Here is a 24,092-nt window from a genome sequence, read left to right as displayed (position 1 = left end):
AAAATCGGACAATAAATGTGGCTTTTATGGGCCCAAAACCTTTAATCGAGAGATCGGTCCATATGGCAGCTATATCCAAATCTGAACCGATCTGAGCCAAATTGAAGGAGGATGTCGAAGAGCCTAACACAACTCACTATCCCAAATGTGGCCCATATTCTTGAATAATCCATACTTACCTCTTGTTTAATTCATTAAATCTGTAAGAGAACATTTTATCTCCATTTACTAAGAACTTGGCAAAATGTAAGAATTTGACTTACCTCTGATTCAACTCAAAAATATTGCGATTTAAATACATATTCCGTGTCATTCTTTATTGAACTCAATTTCGTGAAAACCCTTGTCCACAAAAGGATATCATCATCTGAAATTTTTGTATTTGAATTCTACAAAACAGAATAAAAATTCTTGAAACTTTTTGGCTATGTCTGATGCCATAGTTGCTCTCACCGAAAGGGATTCGTTGCTACTTAAAGTTGAGTAAACTTCACTACACAACCCATGGGCGATGAGTAGTATTGCAAGATATCTCATATTGCGGCTAAAGGTGTTTAACTCGGATACGTTTAGCTGTTGACTGTTAAGTGGTCGAAAAAGTTCCCATATTTAAAATCAACAAGTAAAAGCATGCTAAGTTCGGCCGGGCCGAATTTTATATACCCTCCATCATGGATGGCATTTGTCGAATTGTTTTCCCGGTATCTCTTTTTAGGCAAACAAAGGATAAAAGAAAAGAATTTCTATGCAGTCAAGTCGGATAAAAATTTTCGCCCTCTAGAGGCTCAAGAAGTCAAGACCCAATATCGGTTTATATGGCAGCTATATCAAAACATGGACCGATTTGGCCCATTTATAATCCCAACCGACCTACACTAATAAAAAGTATTCGTGCAAAATTTCAAGCGGCTAGCTTTACTCCTTCGAAAGTTAGCGGGCTATCGACAGACAGACGGACGGACGGACGGACATGGCTAGATCGACATAAAATGTCACAACGATCAAGAATATATATACTTTATGGGGTCGCAGACGAATATTTCGAGTAGTTACAAACAGAATGACGAAATTAGTATACCCCCCATCCTATGGTGGAGGGTATAACAATTGGACAAAATTCGGAAAGCTACTCGGAAGTAGACTTGGACAAGATAATTTAGATTGTCCAAGCATAGAAGACATGAACGAAAATGTCAACAGGATTACGACTGCACTGGTGGGGTCCTTCGAAGATAGTTGTCCTTTTCGGGAAAAGAAATAGACCCAATAAAAACCCTGGATAACCGGGGAGATTCCCAATATTGGGAAAGAGGTCCGCAGACTTTTTAACACAGCACGTCGTAAAAAATCGGAAGGTTATTGGGATGTGTATTACACACGGCTCATGGAATACAAGTCACCCGGACCTGATGGAATATTTCCGGCGTTACTTCAGAAAGACGCAGACTATCTGGCGCCTCATCTGGCCAAAATTTTCACAGCGTGCCTAGGACTTGTTTCTTTTCACCTTCATCAGTTTGCACCAGAAAAGTCAGTCAAATTTCAGACTTTTTAAGAGAACTCAATTACCTTGAATAACACCAAGATGAATGGTTTATTCCATGAGGTTCACTAAAGCAAGACTTTTTCCCGGTTTCGACTATAGTTCAAATACAAACCGAGTTAGTAATATTAAATTTTTAGCGGAACCCAAGATTCAGCCCGACCGGTCAAATTTTTATTTGTTTTTATTATTACATGTACAATTATTTAACGTTTAGGAAATAACATTTTGTGAGATAAAAAAAGACAGTTTTGACACAATTTGGTTGGTACAAAAAAGTTTTTAATATCTTCTTGCCCAAATTTTTGATAATTAACTCAAAAAAACAGATAAATTTGTTTGCAAATTCCAGATAAGAATTTTCTGGTTTGGCATGTGCTATTAAATCTTTTTATTTTTAGTGAAACTTCAAGTTCGTGGCCAAGGGGTAATTTAATTTTTAAAAAAGTAAAAGTGTGCTAAGTTTGGCCGGGCCGATTCTTGGGAACCCATCACCATGGATAAATGTTTACACAAAATCACAAAATATCCTAAGACCTTAAATCGAGTGATCGATCTATATGGCAGCTATATCCAAATCTGAACCGATCTAGGCCAAATTAAAGAATAATGTCGAATGGCCTTATACAACTCACTGTACCAAATTTCGGCGACATCGGACAATAAATGTGCCTTTTATGGGCCCAAAAACCTTAAATCGAGAGATCGGTCTATATGGCAGCTATATCCAAATCTAAAGCGATCTGTGCCATATTGCAGTAGAATGTCGAAGGACCTGACACAACTCACTGTCCCGAATTTCAGCAAAATCGGATAATAAATGTGGTTTTTATGGGCCTAAGACCCTAAATCGGCGGATCGGTCTATATGACAGCTATATCCAAACCTAGACTGATCTGGGCCATATTGAAGAAGGATGTCGAAGGGCGTAGGACATCTCACTGTCCCAAATGGGCGCAAGACCTTAAATCGAGAGATCGGTCTATATGGCAGCTATATCCAAATCTGGACCAATCTGGGCCAAATTAAGGAAGGATATCGAAGGGCCTGACACAACTCACTGTCCTCAATTTTGGCAAAATCCAATAATAAATGTGGCTTTTATGGGCCTAAGATCCTAAATCGGCGGATCGGTCTATATGGCAGCTATATCCAAATCAGGACCGATCTGCGCCAAATTGACGAATGATGTCGAAGGGCCTAACACAACTCACTGTCCCAAATTTCATCGGATAATAAATGTGGCTTTTATGAGCCAAAGACTCTAAATCGGCGGGTCGGTCTATATGGGGGCTATATCAAGATATAGTCCGATATAACCCATCTTCGAATTGCTTATGGACCAAAAAAGAATCTGTGCAAAGTTTCCACTAAATATCTTTATTTTTAAGGACTGTAGCGTGATTTCAACAGACAGACGGACATGGCTAGATCGTCGTAGATTTTTACGCTGTGACAAACGGAATGACAAAATGAATATACCCCTTCTTTCCGGTGGTGGGTATAAAAAGGAAGAATTAAAGCTTCTGCGGTCCGTAATAGGCTATTTGGGAGATTGTCTTATATGGTTTTAGACCAATTTGGACATGGATGTTGGAAGTCATAATAAATCACTAGTTGCAAAATTTCAGCCAAATCCAACTCTAATTGCGGTTTCCAGTGGCTCAGTATATCAAATCGGCAGATCGGTTTATATGGGAGCTATATGAGGTTTAAGACCGATTTGAACCATATTTGGCAAAGATGTTGGAAGTGGTAATAAAACACTACGTGGAAATTTTTAGTCAAGTCAAATAATGATTGCGGCTTCTAGGGGCTCAAAAAGTCAAATCGAAGGACCAATTTATATGGAAGATATATCCAAATTTGAACCGATGTAGTTTTTCGCAACGACCTACATCAATAAAGAGTTTTTGTGCAAAATTTCAATTTAAAATCTTTATTTTTTCGAACGCTATTGTGATTCTGACAGACGGACAAACGGAGAGATGTACGGACGGGTATGGCAAATATAACAAATAAAAGCGTTTATGTTCGGCCGGGCCGAATCTTGAGAACCCACCACCATGGATTCTGCTAAGAACTTATACAAACTAAATTTAGTTCAAGGGCATAATTTTACTCTACATACCAAACATCTAGGAACCGAACAAGGATGATCGAGAGACCGGTTTATATGGGAGCTACATCAGGTTATAGACTGATTTGGGCAGTACTTGGCACAGTTGTAGGAAGTCATAACATAAGACTATCCGCAAAATTTCAGCCAAATCGGAAAAAATTGCGGCTTATAAGGACTCAAGAAGTTAAATCGGGAGATCGGTTTATATGGGCGCTATATGAGGATTAAGACCGATTTGGACAAAATTTCAACCAAATCGGACAAAAATTGCGGCTGCCAGGGCCTCAAGGAGTCAAATCGCGAGATCGGTTTACATGGGTGCTATATAAGGTTATTCACCGATTTGAACCGTACTCGACACAGTTATTGGAAGTCATAACAGAACACTTAATGCAACAAATTGCGGCTTGTAAGGGCTCAAGAAGTCAAATCGGTAGATCGGTTTGTATGGGAGCTATATCAAGTTATAGATCGATTCAGACAATACTTAACATAGTTATTAAAAGTTATTACAGAACACTGTATGCAAAGTTTCAACCAAATCGGACAAAAATTGCGGCTGCCAGGGCCTCAAGGAGTCAAATCGGGAGATTGGTTTACATGGGAGCTATATCTAAATCTGAACCGATATGGCCTATTTGCAATCCCCAACGACTTACATCAATATTAAGTATTTGTACAAAATTTCAAGGCCGCCGTAGCGCAGAGGTTAGCATGTCCGCCTATGACGCTGAACGCCTGGGTTCGAATCCTGTCGAGACCATCAGAAAAAATTTTCAGCGGTGTTTTCCCCTCCTAATGCTGGCAACATTTGTGAGTTACTATGCCATGTAAAACTTCTCTCCAAAGAGGTGTCACACTGCGGCACGCCGCTCGGACTCGGCTATAAAAGGGAGGCCCCTTATCATTGAGCTGAAACTTGAATCGGACTGAACTCATTGATATGTTAGAAGTTTGCCCCTGTTCCTTAATGGAAAGTTCATGGGCAAAATTGGCATTTTTGCAAAATTTCAAGCGGCTAGCTTTACTCGTTTGACCGCTATCGTGATTTTGACAGACGGGCGGACATGGCTAGATCGACTCAGAACGTCAAGGCGATAAAGAATATATGGGTTCTAAGAATGACTAGATTAATATTCCCCCATGCTATGGTGGTGGGTATAAAAATGAAAAATTTACCTAGAATACCCTTCGCAAATAATAAAATATAGGACCAGCCCAGGCGAAAATTTCAAGAAATCAAATTTTGTTCGTTAAATATCTTGGACATGGCAATACACACAGTCCACAATACTCCTTTAATATTCTATAAAATTTTCTTTACAGGCAATATGTTCATCAAATTTCCATGAATTTTATACAGTAGACCAGAATACCATAAAATATCCTCTAAATACAAAGTTTCCTTGAAAATTCCTAGAAAATAGATTTCTCCTTTCTTAAATTATCACATTATAGGCCTTATCATCATAGCAGCATATTTCACGGAATAATTCCAACCTCTCCAAGGATGCCAACTAACACCCCATGTTTTGGCTTCCGATTTTTGTCGATAGGGACCATGCAAATGGCTGTAAAGAAACAAGAAAACAGAAATTTAACACCCTACCAAAACCAAAGCGAAAAAAGTCCAAACTTACCCGCTGTAACAAGGATCATGGAACCACCAACCTCCCTTAAAAGTATCCGGACAATCACGCTTATTGCCACTGTTATTGTCTCTATCCAAAGTGGAGAACTTTTTGCCTCTATGCCAACCCATGCCATCACCGGCATCACCGCTATATGTCCCCAATTCGTTTATGGCATATCGTTCATCCTCATTACCTATGCGAAAGGCACTATAGCGAGCATAACGAGTTTCACCATCGAAATCTGTCAAAACTACCAAAAGCTCTTGTGATCGACTGACATTAGTCAAAGCATGCAGCATATCGAGGCCAATGAAAAAATCACCATCTGGATTGCCAAATCCATTTTTGTACTCCTCCCATTTGCGGTTAAATTGAACAGTGCCATCTTGGCGACGCATTATTGTTGTCCACTGACTAAGAAGGGGGAGAGGTTGGGTAATATTATGGATAAGTTTAAGGCCATCAACTCACCTTAATATAGCCTCTTGGTTTTGAACTGCATTCAGATTTTCCTTTTCATTATTCTTGAAATTCTTATCAAGATTCAACGAAAGTTCTGAAAGGCGAGTCTCTATGTCATTTTGCCTAGATGCACAAAATATAGGAATTTAAAAATTAATAAAAAGCGTAAAAAATGGGGTTTACAACAATTGTAAGTAAAAATTTTTAAAAAAAGTTCTTGGAAATTTTGTTCGAATTTTGAAAAATTCTATAAAATTTAGTCTTTGAAAAACATTTTAGGAAAATATTTTCTTAAGACCAAATTTCTGATAAATTTTGTCTAGAGAAAAAATTTCCCAGAAAGTTTCTCTAAAGACAAAATTTTCCAGAAATTTTCTCTGAAGACAAAATTTCCCAAAAAGTTTCTCTAAGGACAAAATTTCCCAGAAATTTTCTCTAAAGACCAAATTTCACAGAAATTTTCTCTAAAGACAAAATTTCCCAGAAATTTTCTCTAAAGACAAAATTTCCGACCAGCTTTATTTAAAGACAAAATTTCGCAAAAATTTTCTCTCAAGACAAAATTTCCCAGAAATTTTCTCTAACGACAAAATTTCCCAGAAATTTTCTCTAAAGGCAAAATTTCCCAGAAATTTTCTCTAAAGACAAAATTTCCCAGAAATTTTCTCTAAAGACAAAATTTCCCAGAAATTTCCTCTTAAGACAAAATTTCCCAGAAATTTCCTCTAAAGACAAAATTTCCCAGAAATATTCTCTAAAGACAAAATTCCTAGAAATTTCCTATAAAGGCAAAATTTCCCAGAAATTTTCCCTAAAAACAAAATTTCCCAGAAATTGTCTCTAAAGACCAAATTTCCCAGAAATTTTCTCTAAAGACAAAATTTGCTAGAAATTTTCTCTAAGACAAAATTTGCCAAAAATTTTCTCTAAAGACAAAATTTCCCAGAAATTTTTCCTAAAGACAAAAATGTCTCCACCTAAGTGCCGGTATCTGTTAGACGCGAAAGCCGGGCAATGACAAAGGAAATGCTCCAACGTCTCATCATCTTCCCCGCACGCCCTGCACATGCTATCATTTGCCGCACCAATTTTACATAAATGAGCTCATAGTCCTATGTGTCCCGTTATGATACCAATAGCTATACTGACCACCTTTTAACGTCCTCGCGTTAGCACCACACCACTTCATGGATTCTGTGATCGCACGGATCTCCGCCTGCAGGATCGTATTATGGTCAGGCAATCTAAAACAGATCTCAGTCCCTGGGTTCTCAATGTAAACCCCCAGGCCCACTCTGTCCTCTAGCTTTGATCCATCCATGTAACATGATTTCGAGATGGCAATACTAGGCTTCCGTCAATCCAAGATTGTGACGATGGCAGCAGTGCCTCGCACTCGACCTCAAGGTTCATCTCAGGTATCCCATCGGAAACCACTTCCCTTCCTTTCAGGTTTCCTATCGTCGACTCGATTATGCCGCGATGGTATGATCTGCTCTCACCCTCAATCCATTCTTCCATTGCCTTAAGTCTCATAGCCGCAGTGGCTACCTCACACTTAATACAAATGTCAATGGGTCGGATATCTAGAATAGTCTACAGTGCCCTAGTGGGCGTGGTCCTCATCGCTCCGCCTATACCAAGACAATATGTTCTCTGGACCTTTTATATGGTCCTTATGTTGCACTTTTTCTCCATAGCAGTCCACCAAACTACAGAGGCGTAAGTAAGTATTGGTCTAATCATGCTTCTGTAGAGTCAGTGAACTATCCTCGGATTCAGGCCCCATTTCGAGCCTACGGCCCGTCTACATAGTACCCAACATCTGTGAGCCTTCTCAGTACGCTCCTGAATGTGACACTTCCAATTCAGTTTCCTGTCCAAGAGCACACCTAAGTATTCGACCTTGTCGGATATCGAAATCGTCTTATTGAGGAAACGTGGTGCGTCAAATTGGCCCACCTTCGTCTTCCTCGTGAACAGTGATATTTCAGTCTTCTCTGGGTTAACATTGAGACCCCCTTCCGCCCCTGCTGCATAGTTCGTCCGGATCCTAACCCCTTAGAAGTATTATTACATCGTCTGCGTAGCAGACGGGTTCAAATCCCTCTTCAGTCATCATCCATCATAGGTCATTAATGGTAGTCACCCATGAATGACCCAGAAATTTTCTCAGAAGACAATATTTCCCTTTATGGGCAAACAATATATAATGGCAAGATATATTGGAGAAGGAGGCCACCGTAGCGCAGAGGTTTGAATGTCCTCCTAGACGCTGAACGCCTGGGTTCCAATCCTGGCGAGACCATCAGAAAAAAATGTGCAGCTTTGGTTTTCCCCTCCTAATGCTGGCAACGTTTGTGAGTTACTATGCCATGTAAAACCTCTCTCCAAAGAGGTGTCACACTGCGGCACACCGCTCGGACTCGGCAATAAAAGGGGCCCCTTATCATTGACCTTAAACTTAAATCGGACTGCATTCATTGATATGTGAGAAGTTTGCCCCTGTTCCATAGCGAAATGTTTATGGGCAAAATTTCTTGCAAATATGTTGGAGCTCTATCTGGTTATGGACGGATTAGAGAAGTGCAAACGGTAGATCGGTTTATATGAGAGCTATATCAGGTTATAGACGAATTCATCCCATACTTGGCACGTATATTAGAATGAAAAGTCATTGTGAAAATAAACTCCTTGTGCAAAATTTCAACCAAATCATATAAGAATGGCGCCCTCTAGAGGATGAAGAATTAAGATCCAAGACCGATGGCTGCTATATCAGGTTATGAACCGATTTAGACCGTACTTGGCACAGTTATTATAAATCAAAATAAAACACCTGGTGCAAAATTTTAGCCAAATCGAATAAGAATTGCAACCTCTAGAGGGCGCTGGCAACATTTGTAAAAACTTCTCCCCAAAGAGGTGTCGCAATGCGCCTCGACGTTCGCCTAGCTTTACTTCTTCGAAAGTTAGCGTGCATTCAACAGACAGACTGACGGACGGAGGGATGGAAGGACGGACGGACATGGCTAGATCGACTTAAAATGTCATGGCGGTCAAGAATATACATACTTTATGGGGTCTTAGAGGAATATTTCGAGGTGTTACAAACGGAATGATGAAATTAGTATACCTCCATCCTATGGTGGATAGTATACAATGTACCTTTTAATGATATCGGCAATTTCTTGCCCCAATGCCTCAGTTTTGCTCAATACGGTATTTAGTTTTATAAACAGATGCTTCCACAGAATAGAATGGTCCACAACATCGTTGGGATCCTAAATAAAAATCCAAAAACATTTCATAATTATTGTTATAATTCCATAAATGGTTAATAAAGACACTTGCCAAATAATCCTTCATCAGAATATTGTTGTCTGTTGCCTTTGTAACATGCCAAATGGCAAATAACCACAAAAAGCGCATTTTCCGCTAGACACACGTGTTTCTCAAGCAATCTCAGAAATTAGACTAAAAGCTTTTTTTTTTCATATGAACATTGAGATGAGGCACTATATAAAAAAAATAAGTGTTACGGCTGATAAGAAATGAGAAGAATTTTCCAAAATCGAAAAAACCCCCGTATTCATCGTTGTGTTTATGTGTGACCCATTCAGATCAGAATTTTTATACCCACCAGCATAGGGAGGTATACAAATCTAGTCGTTCCTTTTGTAACACCTCGAAATATCGATGAATGAATTCCTGATCGTTTTAAAGTTTTAAGTCGAAAACAATTTTTCGAAATGCCAAGGTGACCAACTTTTATGGACCCTCCAAGAGTCACCCGGACCTACTTGGTATTTGAAATATTGCACATGATCTTGATACCACACCAGCTCTTACCATTTCAAAGAGTTTTCTCTATCCATTCTCAAATGACATATTTTTATACCCACCACCATTGGATGGGTATATACTAATCTAGTCATTCCGTTTGTAATACATCGAAATATTGATCTAGGGCCCCACCTTCTTATATATAAAAATCAATTTGTGTTTGTTTGTTTGTGTGTTCCTTATAGTCTCAGAAACGGCTGAACCGATTTTCTTAAAACTTTCACAGATGGTGCTTAATGACCCCGTGGTGAAAATAGGTTACTAAAATTTTTGATATTTGAAGAGGGGCGGACCCTCCCCCTTACCCTTATTTTCAGAAACGCCAGATCTCGGAGATGGGTGGTGCGATTGAAGCGAAATTATGTGTGCCCTCATATAGTAAAATAAAAATTTGGTATCCAAATTTCGGATGGGGTACCTAGGGGGGCTGCCCCACCCTAAAACCTACCAAACATATATTTAGACCAATCATGACAATATGGGACTCAAATGAAAGGTATTTTGGATAAGAAAACGTATCTGATATCCAATTGTCGGACAAAGTGTTAGGGGGACCACCCCAAGCCCCAAAACACCCCTAAATCGGACATATTTACGGATCATGACAATATGGGATTCAAATGAAAGGTATTTGCGAGTAAAATACGAATCTGATATCCAAATGTGGGACCACGTTTCTGGGGGTCCATCCCTTTCCCAAAACTCCCCCCAAACAGGACTTTTTTTACTGACCATGGGAATATGTGGCTTAAATAAAAGGTATTTGAATGCTGAATACAAATCTGATATCCAAATATGGGACCAAGTGTTTGGAGGGGCCGCCTCTCACCAAAAACATCACCTTAAGGGAAAAATTTTACGACCATAGCAATAAGGGGCTCAAAAAAAAGGTCTTTGGGAGTAAAGAACGAATTTGATAACAATATTCGGGAAAAATGTCTATGGGGCCACCCCACCCACACAACACCATCCCCAAATATCCAAATTTCGGATGGGGTACCTAGGGGGGCTGCCCCACCCTAAAACCCACCAAACATACATTTAGACCAATCAGGACAACATGGGTTTCAAATGAAAGGTATTTCGAATTGTCGGACCAAGTGCTAGGGAGAGCACCCCAAGCCCCAAAACACCCCTAAATCGGACATATTTACCGACCATGGCAAAACGGGACTCAAATTAAAGGTATTTGCGAGTAAAATACGAATCTGATATCCAAATGTGGAACCACGTTTCTGGGGGTCCACCCCTTTCCCAAAACACCCCCCAAACAGGACTTTTTTTACTGACCATGGGAATATGGGGCTTAAATAAAAGGTATTTGAATGAAGAATACGAATCTGATATCCAAATATGGGACCAAGTGTTTGGGGGGGCCGCCTCTCACCAAAAACATCCCCTAAAGGGGAAAATTTTACGACCATAGCAATATGGGGCTCAAATAAAAGGTCTTTGGGAGTAAAGCACGAATTTGATATCAATATTCGGAAAAAGTGTCTATGGGGCCACGCCACCCACACAACACCTACCAAATATTGTAGTAAGTATTTTCTGACTATTGCAATATGAGGCTCAAATAAGAGGGTTTTTAAAGTGGAACACGAATCCGATATATATTTTCAAGGCCAACTTACTGAGTGGCCGCCCATCCCCCAAAATACTCCCCCCCCCCCCCCCCCAGCCGGTCATGTTTGCCGACTATGGAAATATGGGGCGCAAATTAAAGGTATGTGGGCGTAGACCACGTATATGATATCAACATTAGGAGCCAACTGTCTAGCGGACGTCCCACCACCATAACAACCCCCAAATAGGACGTATTTGCTCACCAAGACAAGTTGGGTCTTAAAATGAATGGAACTAAATATTCATAGTTTTTAGGGTCAATACCCCAAACCGGACATATTTGCTGACTTTTGCAATAAGGAGTTTAAATGAAATTAGAAAACGAATTTGATATCCAATTTTGAGGGCAATGGCAATATGGTAGCACGTTGCTGATATATTTTCAGGGCTTAGAATTTGGGGGACCACCAAACTCCTCAAAACACTCCTAAATCGGGTATATATACCGACCATGACAATGTGGAGCTTAAATGAAAGGTATTGGAGGTAGAGCAAGAATAGATCCCCATTCTCGGGACCAATTTTCTGGGGGTCTACCCCTTTCCCAAAAATACCCCACAAACAGCAAATTTTTAGTGACCATCGCAATATGGGGCTTAAATAAAGGTATTTCGGAGTAGAATACGAATTTGATATCCAAATGTAGGACCATGTATTTAGGGCATCACCCATTTCCTAAAACACCCCCAAAGGGAACAAATTTTTCGACCATGCCAATATGTGGCTCAAATGAAAGGTATTTGAGATTAGAAAACGAATTTGATAACCTATTTTGGGGCCATGTGTTTGGGGGACGCCTCATCCTGTACACTCCTTTTAAGGCAATGGTAATATGGGGTTTAAATAAATGGTATTTGAGAGAAGAGCACGATGCTGATATTTTTTCAGGGCCAAGTATCTGGGGGACTCTACTCTACTCTCTCCCGAAAACACCACTAAATCAGACATCATGAGATTATCGGGCTGAAATGAAGTATTTTAAGAATGGAGTACACCTTACATCCAAACTTAAATTCGTAGACCAATAAGGTCATCATATTGGATTCAGATAAAGGCACTTATATTGTTAAACTGTTAGTCAAGATAGCATGGTATTTCACTAAAAGATCTTTAATTGTCGAAAATAATTATTCCAAGGAAACTTTTGTTCCATATAAAGTAAAAGAAGGCGCAGCGGAGCGGGCCCGGATCAGCTAGTAAAGTACATACATATTCTTGATCGTCTCAACATTCTGAGTCGAACTAGCCTTGTCCGTTCGTCCGTCTGTAGAAATCTCGATAGCGGTCGAACGCGTAAAGCTAGCTGTTGTTGTTGTAGGTCCTTGGGGATTACAAATGGGCTATATAGGTTCAGATTTAGATATAACTCCTATATAAACCAATCTCCCGATTTGACTTCTTGACCCCAATTTTTGTCCGATTTGGCTAAAAATTTGCATATAGTATTCTGTTATGACTTTCAACATCTGTGCCTAGTACGGTCTAAATCGGTCTATAACCTGGTATAGTTCCCATATAAGCCAATCTCCCGATTTGACTTCTTGACCCCCAGCAAGCCGTAATTGTTGTCCGATTTGGCTCAAAATTTTGCAGAAAGTGTTCTGTTATGACTTTCAACATCTGTACGGTTCAAATCGGTCTATAACCTGGTATAGATCCCATATGAACCGGTCTCTCGATTATCTCTGTTCGGTTCCTAGAAGCTCTAATTTTTGTTGGTTTGACACAAGCTTTGTATGTAGGATAAAACTATGCCCTTCAACTAAATTTATTTTGTATAAATTTTTAGCAGAATCCATTGTGGTGGGTTCCCCAGATTCGGTCTGGATTAACATAGCAAGCTTTTATTTGTTATAGCTGAGTGCGAATAGCGTGCCGCAGTGCTACACCCCATTGGGGAGTAGCTTTTACATGTCATAATACCTCACAAATGTGGCCAGCATTAGGAGGGAAAAATCACGGCTGATTAATTTAATAGCCTCTACTCTAGGAATGGGGTACGTAGCATATGGAAATATTTATCTTAGACCCAACAAGTCTTGATATTCTAAGTCGATTTATCGATGTCCGTCCGTCAATCTGTTTTTAGAAAGCTCGCTAACTTTCGAAGGTGTAAAGCTAAGCACTTGAAATGTTCTACAAATACTTCCTTTTAATCCAGGTCAGTTGGGATTGTAAACAGGCCACATCGGTGTAGGTTTTAATATAGCTGCCATATAAACCGATCTTGGACCTTGACTTCTTAAGGCTCTAGAGGGCTCAATTCTAATACAATTTGGTTGAAATTTTGCACGTGATGTTTTGATTTGACTTCCATCAACAGTAGCGAGTATAGTACAAATCGGCTTTTAACCTGATATAGGTCCCATATAAACCGATCTTTCGATTTTACTTCTTGATCTCCTAGAGGGCACAGTTCTTTTTAATATGGCTGAAATTTAGCACAACGACTACTCCAACACCTACAAAAAGATTCCGGGCAAAGAACTTGACACATACGATGAGCCTCTGGAGGACGCAATTCTTATTCCATTTGGTTGAAATTTTGTACTGTGTCATTTTTTTATGACATTCGACAGATGTACCAAATATGGTCCAAAGCGGTCCATAAACTGCTATAGCTCCCATATAAACCGCTCTCCCGATTATAATTCTAGAACCTCTAGCTGGAGGGCGCAAGTTTTTGGCTGATTTTGCTGAAACTTTTCACAATGACTTCCTGTACGACCTCCAACATACGTACCAAGTAGGGCTTGAATCGGTTCAAAACCTGAAATAGCTTCCATATAAACCGATCTCCCGAATGCACTTCTTGATACCCTATAGTTCGCAGTTCTTAACTGAATCGGTTGAAATTTTGAAGCAAAACGACTTCTCCTATGACCTTCAATCTACGCGCCAAATATAGTCTGAATTGGTTCATAATCTGCTAAAGCTCCCATATAAACTGATCTCCCGATTTTTTTCTTCAAATTTTGCACAATGACCTCTACTATGGTCTCAACCAACCAAACCATGATATACGTAGCTTCAATAGCAAAGCAATTCTTATTCATTATTCTTTGCTTGCCTATAAAGACACAAGAACTTAGCAAATGGTGGAGTGTATATAAGACTCGCTGACCCGGGCCCGCTCCGCTGCGCCTTCTTTTACTTTATATGGAACAAAAGTTTCCTTGGAATATTTATTTTCGACATTTAAAGAACTTTTAGTGAAATACCATGCAAAATTGACTAACAGTTTAACAATATAAGTGCCTTTATCTGAATTCCATATGATCTTTATTGGTCTAAGAATTTAAGTTTGGATGTAAGGTGTACTCCATTCTTAAAATACTTCATTTCAGTCCGCTATTCTCATTAATGGTGTTTTCGGGGGAGAGGTGGCCTCGAAAAAATGTCAGTATCGTGCTCTTCTCTCAAATACCATTTATTTAAACGCCATATTGCCATTGGCTTAAGAGGAGTTTACAGGATGAGGCGTCCCCGAAACACATGGCCCCAAAAAAGGGTTTTCAAATTATTTTTCTAATCTCAAATACCTTTCATTTGAGCCACATATTGGCATGGTCGAAAAATGTTTTTCCTTTGGGGTGTTTTGGGAAAGGGGTGATGCCCTAAAAACATGGTCCTACATTTGGATATTAAATTCGTATTCTACTCCCAAATACCTTTATTTGAGCCCCATATTGCGATGGTCAATAGATATGTCCTGTTTGGGAGGTGTTTTGGGAAAGGGGTGGACCCCCAGAAACGTGGTCCCACATTTGGATATCAGATTCGTATTCTACTCGCAAATACCTTTTATTTGAGTCCCATATTGCCATGGTCGGTAAATATGTCCGATTTAGGGGTCTTTTAGGGCTTGGGGTGGTCCCCCTAGAACTTGGTACGTTTTCTAATCCTAAATACCTTTCATTTGAGTCCCATATTGTCGTGATTGGTCTAAATATATGTTTGGTAGGTTTTAGGGTGGGGCAGCCCCCCTAGGTACCCCATCCGATATTTTTAGGGTACTATATGAGAGCACACAAAATTTCGCTTAAATCGCACCACCCATCTCCGAGATCTGGCGTTTCTGAAAATTAGGGTAAGGGGGAGGGTCCGCCCCCCCTTCAGATATCAAAAAATGTAGAACCCTATTTTCACCACGGGGTCATTATGCATCATCTTTGAAAATTTCAAGAAAATCGGTTCAGCCGTTTCTAAGTCTATAAGGAACACACAAGCATACAAACAAACAAACACAAATTGATTTTTATATATAAGATTTAGAATGATGATTAATTTTACATCTTCGTTGAGTTTTAACTGGTAAAGAAATCAGAAATTGAATATTAACTAATATTCACAACTTTGGACGTATTAACAATTCTGCATAGGATAAAGAATTCTCATGGCCCAAGTTTGTCCAAATAATGCCACGAACAGTAGATTCTGTGCCATATGGGCCATTTAAGTGCCTGAAAAATACAACCGAATACAAATCGGACGTTAAAGATTTTGAACACGACCATATAATATTCCACACCTTCACAAACTTACGAACTGTAACAGTATGTTGACAAAAACCACCATGCTCCATCGAAGACATAAGCACAATTTATGTCATAGCCAGAATTATCATTATCTGCTGTAGAAAATTTCGATCCTTTGTGTACCCCTAAATTGTCTCCGGCATTACCGGTGTAATTTCCCAACTCCGTTATGGCATACTTTTCCGATTCCGAAGCAATTTTAAAATTATCATATTTTGCGTAGTAAGTATCTAAGGCAAAGTCTTGCAAAATCAACAGTAACTCCTGGGGAGGACCATTGGCTGTTATATTATGTAGCTTCTCCAGACCTATAAAGAATTCCCCTTTAACATCGCCAAATCCATTTTTGTAGTCAGTCCAATTGCGATAGCAGTTCACACTGCCATCTTGACGGCGCAAAATCGGTGTCCAGGGATGGCTGCAAAAAAAAAATATTTTTTCTTAGAGAGCAGAGAGCATGATTTGGAAAGCTGAGCCGATGCCAGAAAGTTTGTATTAAAGTCTCCAAAAGATTTTACTCTCCACTCTACAAATTCCCTGATCCCTGTATACAAACCTGTTGCTGCCATTGATTTCAGGTGTTTTCCAAAATTTTTCAAGTTCCAAATTCCTTTCTTGCGACCTAAAATGAAAAAAAGGCGCAATCGTTATTCGACTTGGCTGAAATTTTGCATGAAGACTTTTGGTTTGACCAACAACTGCGCCAAGTATGGTTCAAGTCGGTTCATAACCTGATGTAGCTCCCATATAAATCGATCTCAGAACATGACTTCTTGAGCCTCCAGAGGGCGTATTTATTATCCGATTTGGTTGAAATTTGGCATGAAGTGTTTTGGTTTGACTGTCAACAACTGTGTTAAGCATGGTCTAAATCGGTTCATAACCGGATATAGCTCCCATATAAACCGATTTCAGATCTTGACTTCTTGAGCCGTTAGAGGACGCATTTATTATCCGATATGGCTGAAATTTTGCATGAAGTGTTTTGGTTTGACCATCAACAACTGTGTTAAGTATGGTAAGTATGGTTCATAACCTAATATTGCTCCCATATAAACCGACCTCGGATCTTGACTTCTTGAGCATCTAGAGGGCCCCATTATCATCCGATTTGGCCGAAATTTTGCACGAAGTGTTTTGATATGATAGTAAACAACTGTGCCAAGTATGGTCAAAATCGGTTCATTACCTGATATAGCTCCCAAATAAACCGATCTCGGATCATAAATTCTTTAGCCGCTAGGGGGCGCAATTATTATTTGATCTGGCAGAAATTTTACAAGAAGTGTTTTGATTTGACCATCACAAACTGCGCCACATACATATGTTTCAAATAAGTTCATTAGCTCCCTAATAAACAAATCTCGGATCATCAATTCTTTAGCCGCTAGAGAGCCCAATTGCTAACTGATCAGTTGACAACCTGATATGGGTCCACTATAAACCGATCTCCCGATTATACTCTATACTGTACTTTACTATAACCTTCTACATTCGCGTTAAATATGCTCCGAATAGATTCATAACCTAATATAGCTCCCGTATAAACAGATTTCCCGATTTTATTTCTTGGACCACTATAGGGCGCAATTCTTATCGGATTTGGCAAAAATTTTACACAATGAATTCCACTTTGGCCAAACCAGGTATGACCCCAATCGGTTCATAACTTGGTATAGCTCAAATAGCATAGCAATTCTTATCGATTATCCTTTGTTTGTCTATAAAGAGATATCGGCCAAAGAACTTGTAAAATGCGATCCACGATGGAGGGCATATAAGATTCGGCCCGGCCGAACTTACCACGCGTTTAAATGTTTCTTTCATTAAATATAGGTGATAAAAAAGCGATAGTATCAATACAATCGGTATTATTTTAAAAATATCGAATATTGCGATTATCGATAGTTTGCGAGATCTACAAACTAGAGCTGGCAAAATATCGATGGCACTATCGCAAAAGTAAAAAGTAAATTTTTTTGAAAAACTATACAAAAATAAGCAATCCTATGCTGAATGTATCCTTTGAGATACATTACGCCTATAGAGGGCGCAATTTTCATCCGATTAGACTAAAATTTTGTACAATGATTTCACTCATGACTTCCAACTGACTTTATTTACCTTGGTTTTATTTGGTCTGTGCATTGATACTGCTTCTATATAAATCGATCTCCTGATTTTTACTTCTCATTTTCGTTTTAAATACAGGTGATAGGAAATTAACGATAGTATCGATACTATCGATATTTATTATTAAAACTACCAAAAAATCGAATATTGCGATTATCGATAGTTTGATAGAGCTCGCAAACCAGTCCCCAGCAAGAAATGTTTTGCAATAGGTCAAAAAGGAGACATTTGCCATGAAGTTATATTTCAATTCGACTGCGCTCACGGATAATAAAGAAGTTAGGATGGGTTGTTCGTGGGAATCATGGAGATATAAAGGGTGATTTTTTTGAGGTTAGGATTTTCATGCATTAGTGTTTGACAGATCACGTGGGATTTCAGACATGGTGTCAAAGAGAAAGATGCTCAGCATGCTTTGACATTTCATCATGAATAGACTTACTAACGAGCAACGCTTGCAAATCATTTTCAGTGAATGGGCCCTAGAAAAGTTGGCAGAAAATCCGCTTTTTTATCGACAAATTTTGTTCAGCGATGAGGCTCATTTCTGGTTGAATGGCTACGTAAATAAGCAAAATTGCCGCATTTGGAGTGAAGAGCAACCAGAAGCCGTTCAAGAACTGCCCATGCATCCCGAAAAATGCACTGTTTGGTGTGGTTTGTACGCTGGTGGAATCATTGGACCGTATTTTTTCAAAGATGCTGTTGGACGCAACGTTACGGTGAATGAACACATTTCGAACCGAACACTGATTTTGGTAATAAAATTCAATGATTTGCAAGCGTTGCTCGTTAGTAAGTCTATTCATGATGAAATGTCAAAGCATACTGAGCATCTTTCTCTTTGACACCATGTCTGAAATCCCACGTGATCTGTCAAATACTAATGCATGAAAATCCTAACCTCAAAAAAATCACCCTTTAGTATTCGTGGTGTATAGAGTACAACATGGCTCCTACGATACATTACAGAGGAAATCCACTATCATTAGGTATACTTCAATGGGGTAAGGGACATTTCAGAGACGTTAAGATTCCGATGTACTCTATATTATGCATGTCGTAAAAAATTTTGTCTTTCAATCATTACTATAGCTGCTAATGTAATCGTGGGCAGCGACTTTCCGTCCTCGAAACTCAGAATTTATGTGAACAGTATGGCGGTCTCCAAGGCCTTGGGTTCAAAGCCTTGGTGAGGTCGAAGTGTGTGGCGGAGAGTTTTAAATAGCAAAATAAATTCCGGGCTCATTACAAAGCCCTGACTTCGATTCAGGGACATATCCCAAGAAAAGAGAAAGATAGTAGAGGGGGATGGCCAGTGCGGACTCGGTGGCGAAGTTGGTACATATATATGGCTAGCCTAATGTGGACCAAAAGAAATGGCGGCTTTCAACAAGAGAACACTGAGCTCTATTACAAAAGCCATAAAACACAACAGAACTGCGGTAAAGTAGTCAAGCTCAATGCGCCCCGGTTACCCCCCACTGACACCGATCGATGATGGAGGAGGTTTTGGCAAACTGAATAAAACGGTGTTCCAGGGTTCTTCTCAATCTCGGTACAGGTCGAAAGCGTACTGAGCAGGCAATCCGGTGCGTGCCTTTCTTATGATGGTAAACGACAAAACGAATGACGAAAAGCTAACAGAGAACTGCATGTGACCCAAAACTTGGCACTCAATAGCCACTTTGGCTAAAGCAATTGTGTGTTACGCATGCCACCTTTTAGCGTGGTTAGCTAGAACCACACGCACATATACAGATGCCCGAACGTTATAGTAGTGATTGGTGTGTTTTTCAGTTTGGTCGATGGACATGGTGTGTTGTTTGCAAATGAGCACCACTCAGATGGGTGTCATATGAAGCCAAAGCAAGCAGACGAGCGAAACCTTAAATGTTGTTGAGCGGAGCATGGAGACACAGTGTGATGTCTGATAGTCAAAATACGTATTTGAAGTATCGAAAGAAGCATTCAAGTGTTTGGGCTTTCTTAAGCGGTGCAAGAAGTATTTCACCACTTCTGATCTTCTTAATATATTGTATATACCACCTACATCAGGCCGAAGATGGAGTATAACTCTCATATATGGGCAAGAGCTCCAAAGTCATCCTTGGAACTGCTTGGTCGGGTTCAGCGGAAAGCGATAGTATTGATTGGAGACAGTAGGGTATCCAACTCTAATACTTCAATTGAACATGGTTGGAATGTGGGTAGCGTTGTACTGTTCTATCGTTAATTTCATGGCGTGTGTTCGGGGATACACGTGGGTAGCGGTGTACTGCTCTATCGATAATGGCGTGTGTTCCGGGGATATCGTCTTCTTATTCCTGACGTAAATATGTTCACCAAGAATATAAGACTTGCCAGGAACTCATACCCATTTGTAATTGATGGGTCAGTTGACCGGACCATGCATTTCCGAGAAAATTCACTCTTTGCCCGAATCGACATCCGTTTAATGACATTGCCACCAACATTGCCGTTCAGAAATTTAAAAGGAATATCAATCAACACTACTCCCCTCCAATCCTTAACTTTTCTAATCGCCAACGCAATGCACTGCATTTAGAGGGGACATCCCCTGTTTACGAGAAAAAATATGACAATTCATACCTGAGTTTATCATTAGCTCTCATCTCAGATTCCCATAAAATGTCCAATTTCTTCTTGATCTCTTTTTGCCTAAAAGGAAAAATTTAAATTAATTTTAGTTCAGAAAAGGTCCCAAAGTGTCAAAATTTTATTTCTAAAATTGTAATAAATCATGGAATGAAACTTTTATAAATTTCGAATTTCTTGAAAGAACTTACCTTTTCTCAACTGTCATCTCTGTCATCCACTTTAGGTCTTCTATTTTTTTGGTCTTTTCCAATCTATAGCAAAAAATCAAGACTGCAGATTAATAAAGGGTGATTTTTTTGAGGTTAGGATTTTCATGCATTAGTATTTGACAGATCACGTGGGATTTCAGACATGGTGTCAAAGAGAAAGATGCTCAGTATGCTTTGACATTTCATCATGAATAGACTTACTAACGAGCAACGCTTGCAAATCATTGAATTTTATTACCAAAATCAGTGTTCGGTTCGAAATGTGTTCATTCACCGTTCAGCGATGAGGTTCATTTCTGGTTGAATGGCTACGTAAATAAGCAAAATTGCCGCATTTGGAGTGAAGAGCAACCAGAAGCCGTTCAAGAACTGCCCATGCATTCCGAAAAATGCACTGTTTGGTGTGGTTTGTACGCTGGTGGAATCATTGGACCGTATTTTTTCAAAGATGCTGTTGGACGCAACGTTACGGTGAATGAACACATTTCGAACCGAACACTGATTTTGGTAATAAAATTCAATGATTTGCAAGCGTTGCTCGTTAGTAAGTCTATTCATGATGAAATGTCAAAGCATACTGAGCATCTTTCTCTTTGACACCATGTCTGAAATCCCACGTGATCTGTCAAATACTAATGCATGAAAATCCTAACCTCAAAAAAATCACCCTTTATTGGGTAACTTGGTGAAATTATACCTTTCAGTTCCATTCACCGGCATACTCAAATCCCAGAGTACCTTAAGTTTGTGTTTTATATTTTTCATTCTGCAAAAAAAAATCATTAAATCTGTCGTGATTTCTACTGTTCCAATCTACTTTAACCAAGAGAATATCTCCTTAAAGTGAATTTTTGTAAAAATTCTCATAAAAAGTAAATATTTTACTTACTCTATGTGGTCTGGCAATTCAGAGTCCTCATCCTTATCCACAGGAACAGCTTGGCTAGGGATCAACAATTATTTTTGTTATTAATATAAATAACAAGTAAGAGCGTGCTAAGTTCGGCCGGGCCGAATCTTATATACCCTTCACCATTGATCGCATTTGTCGAGTTCTATGCGCGGTATCACTTTTAAGACAACCATAGAATATTGAATAAGAATTGTTATGCTATTGGAGATATATCAAGTTATAGTCCGATTCGGACCATATATGAATGCCGAACATTGTAGTCATTGTGTAATATTTCAGTTCATTCGGATAAGAATTGCGCCTTGTAGGAGCTTAAGAAGCAAAATCGGGAGATAGGTTTATATGGGAGCTATTGATCGATTCGGACTATATTAGACACGTATGTTGAAGGTCATGAGAGAAGCCGATGTACAAAATTTCAGCCAAATAGGATGAGAATTACGCCCTCTAGAGGTTTAAGAAGTCAAGACCCAAGATCGGTTTATATGACAGCTATACCAGATTATGAACCGATTTGAATCATACTTAGCACAGTTGTTGAAAGTGATACCAAAACACTACGTGTAAAATTTCAACCAAATCGGATAATAATTGCGTCCCCTAGAGGCCCAAGAAGTCAAGACCCAAGATCGGTTTACGTGGCAGCTATATCAGGTTATGGACCGATTTGATCCATTCTTAATACAGTTGTTGGAAGTCATAACACAACACCTCATGCAAAATTTCAGTCAAATCGGATAACAACTGCGTCCTCTTGTTGCTCAAGAAGTCAAGACCCCAGATCGGTTTATATGGCAGCTATATCATGTTAAGGACCGATTTGAACCATACTCAGCACAGTTGTTGGAAGTCATAACACAACACCTCATGCAAAATTTCAGCCAAATCGGATAATAACTGCGTCCTCTAGTGGCTCAAGAAGTCAAGACCCCAGATCGGTTTATATGATAGCTATATCAGGTTATGGACCGATTTGAACTATTCTTAGCACAGTTGTTGAAAGTCATAACAAAACACCTCATGCAAAATTTCACCCAAATCGGATAATAACTGCGTCCTCTAGTGGCTCAAGAAGTCAAGACCCCAGATCGGTTTATATGGCAGCTATATCAGGTTAAGGACCGATTTGAACCATGCTCAGCAAAGTTGTTGGAAGTCATAACAAAACACCTCATGCAAAATTTCAGCCAAATCGGATAAGTATAGTGCCCTCTAGCGGCTCAAGAAGTCAAGATCCCATATCGGTTTATATGGTAGCTATATCAAAACGTGGACCGATATAGCCCATTTACAATCCCAACTGACCTACACTAATAAGAAGTTTTTGTGCAAAATTTCAAGCGGCTAGCTTTACTGCTTCGAAAGTTAGCGTGCTTTCGACAGACAGACGGATTGACGGACAGACGAACATGGCTAGTTCGACTTAAAATGTCATAACGATCAATAACATATATACTTTATGGGGTCTTAGACGAATATTTAGAGTAGTTACAAACAGAATGACGAAATTAGTATACCCCCATCCTATGGTGGAGGGCATAAAAAAGTGACAAAAATCTGAGAAAAAACTGCAAGTCAAAATCTGGAGGCTCGATTTTCACCGTAGACGTATGGTCTGGTGGACTTTTTTTGCTCAGTACAATTCCAAAAATTAGAAACGCGATGGGTCTCTTGAGGTGTTCAAATCGCCCCACCCTACTGTAGAGTGATTTTAACAAACAGACGGACGAACATGTCTAAATCGTCTATGAATACTGGGTGCGCCAAAAAAAAGTACTTATTTAAAAAAACACCCGAGTGGTGAGTTGGACCGGGCGGGCGTCGAAGGGGGAAGCCCCCATGTTTGTCTTTCGCTCTTCAGTCAGTTGCCATCGAGCTCGGGTCTAGGGAGCAACGGGCCTTCGCCGTCGAGAGCTTCTTTTCTACCGGTCGCTTACTTGTTGCTACGCAGCGTGCCTTCCGAGCTCGCGTCGAAGTTCGTCCTCACAAACTCGGTCCTGTTCGATTCTGTCCGAAATGGCCTTCAACGAACCACCAGAACTCCGGAAAATATCGAAAGAGTGAGGCAGTCAGTTGTACGTTCTCTCCAACGTTTAGCTCGCAAACACCCAGCTGCTGTAAAAATTTCTCTCCAAATTTTTCCCAGTGACGATGTCCTCTTTTACATTTCCAGCTGAGTGTGTTTCGAGTGGTATAAATCCTAACGAACAACATTCGGAAGCCATTGCCAACATACCGATTGATTGGACGCGAATTTTAAAAGTCGTCTTAATCAGTGTATGGGCAATGAGGCCGTCATTTACCCGAACTTTCAAATAAATAAATTATTCCGCCCGGCCGACACGGAATAACTATGAGCACCACACAGGCTGGAACTTTGAGCTCCGACTTGTGTGGTGTCCATCGTTATAACGGGAAGCTTAGCTGAAAGCTACCGGGCGCGT

At 39.7% G+C, this 24,092-nt stretch overlaps 2 protein-coding genes across 2 annotated transcripts; both read right to left on the bottom strand.

Annotated features, from left to right (window-relative positions):
- Positions 1-4,909: 4,909 nt before the first annotated feature.
- Positions 4,910-9,250, bottom strand: LOC106089918 (angiopoietin-related protein 1). The gene is made up of 5 exons (XM_013255905.2): positions 9,116-9,250; positions 8,930-9,045; positions 5,771-5,884; positions 5,306-5,713; positions 4,910-5,236 (listed from the first exon to the last, which is right to left on the bottom strand). Exons 1-5 carry the CDS (start codon positions 9,191-9,193, stop codon positions 5,113-5,115), a joined length of 840 nt encoding a protein of 279 aa, XP_013111359.2. The 5' UTR covers positions 9,194-9,250; the 3' UTR covers positions 4,910-5,112.
- Positions 9,251-15,484: 6,234 nt separating this feature from the next.
- On the bottom strand, positions 15,485-16,340 carry LOC131996213 (ficolin-1-like). The gene is made up of 3 exons (XM_059365685.1): positions 16,328-16,340; positions 15,779-16,211; positions 15,485-15,696 (listed from the first exon to the last, which is right to left on the bottom strand). The coding sequence occupies exons 1-3, from the start codon at positions 16,338-16,340 to the stop codon at positions 15,582-15,584; spliced, it is 561 nt and encodes a 186-aa protein (XP_059221668.1). The 3' UTR covers positions 15,485-15,581.
- Between the last annotated feature and the right edge of the window lie 7,752 nt (positions 16,341-24,092).

Source organism: Stomoxys calcitrans, chromosome 3, assembly GCF_963082655.1.
Source record: "Stomoxys calcitrans chromosome 3, idStoCalc2.1, whole genome shotgun sequence".
In the NCBI taxonomy this organism is placed as follows: Eukaryota; Metazoa; Arthropoda; class Insecta; order Diptera; family Muscidae; genus Stomoxys; species Stomoxys calcitrans.
Note: the sequence above shows the minus strand (reverse complement) of the source record. Positions and strands in the feature narration are given on the sequence as shown.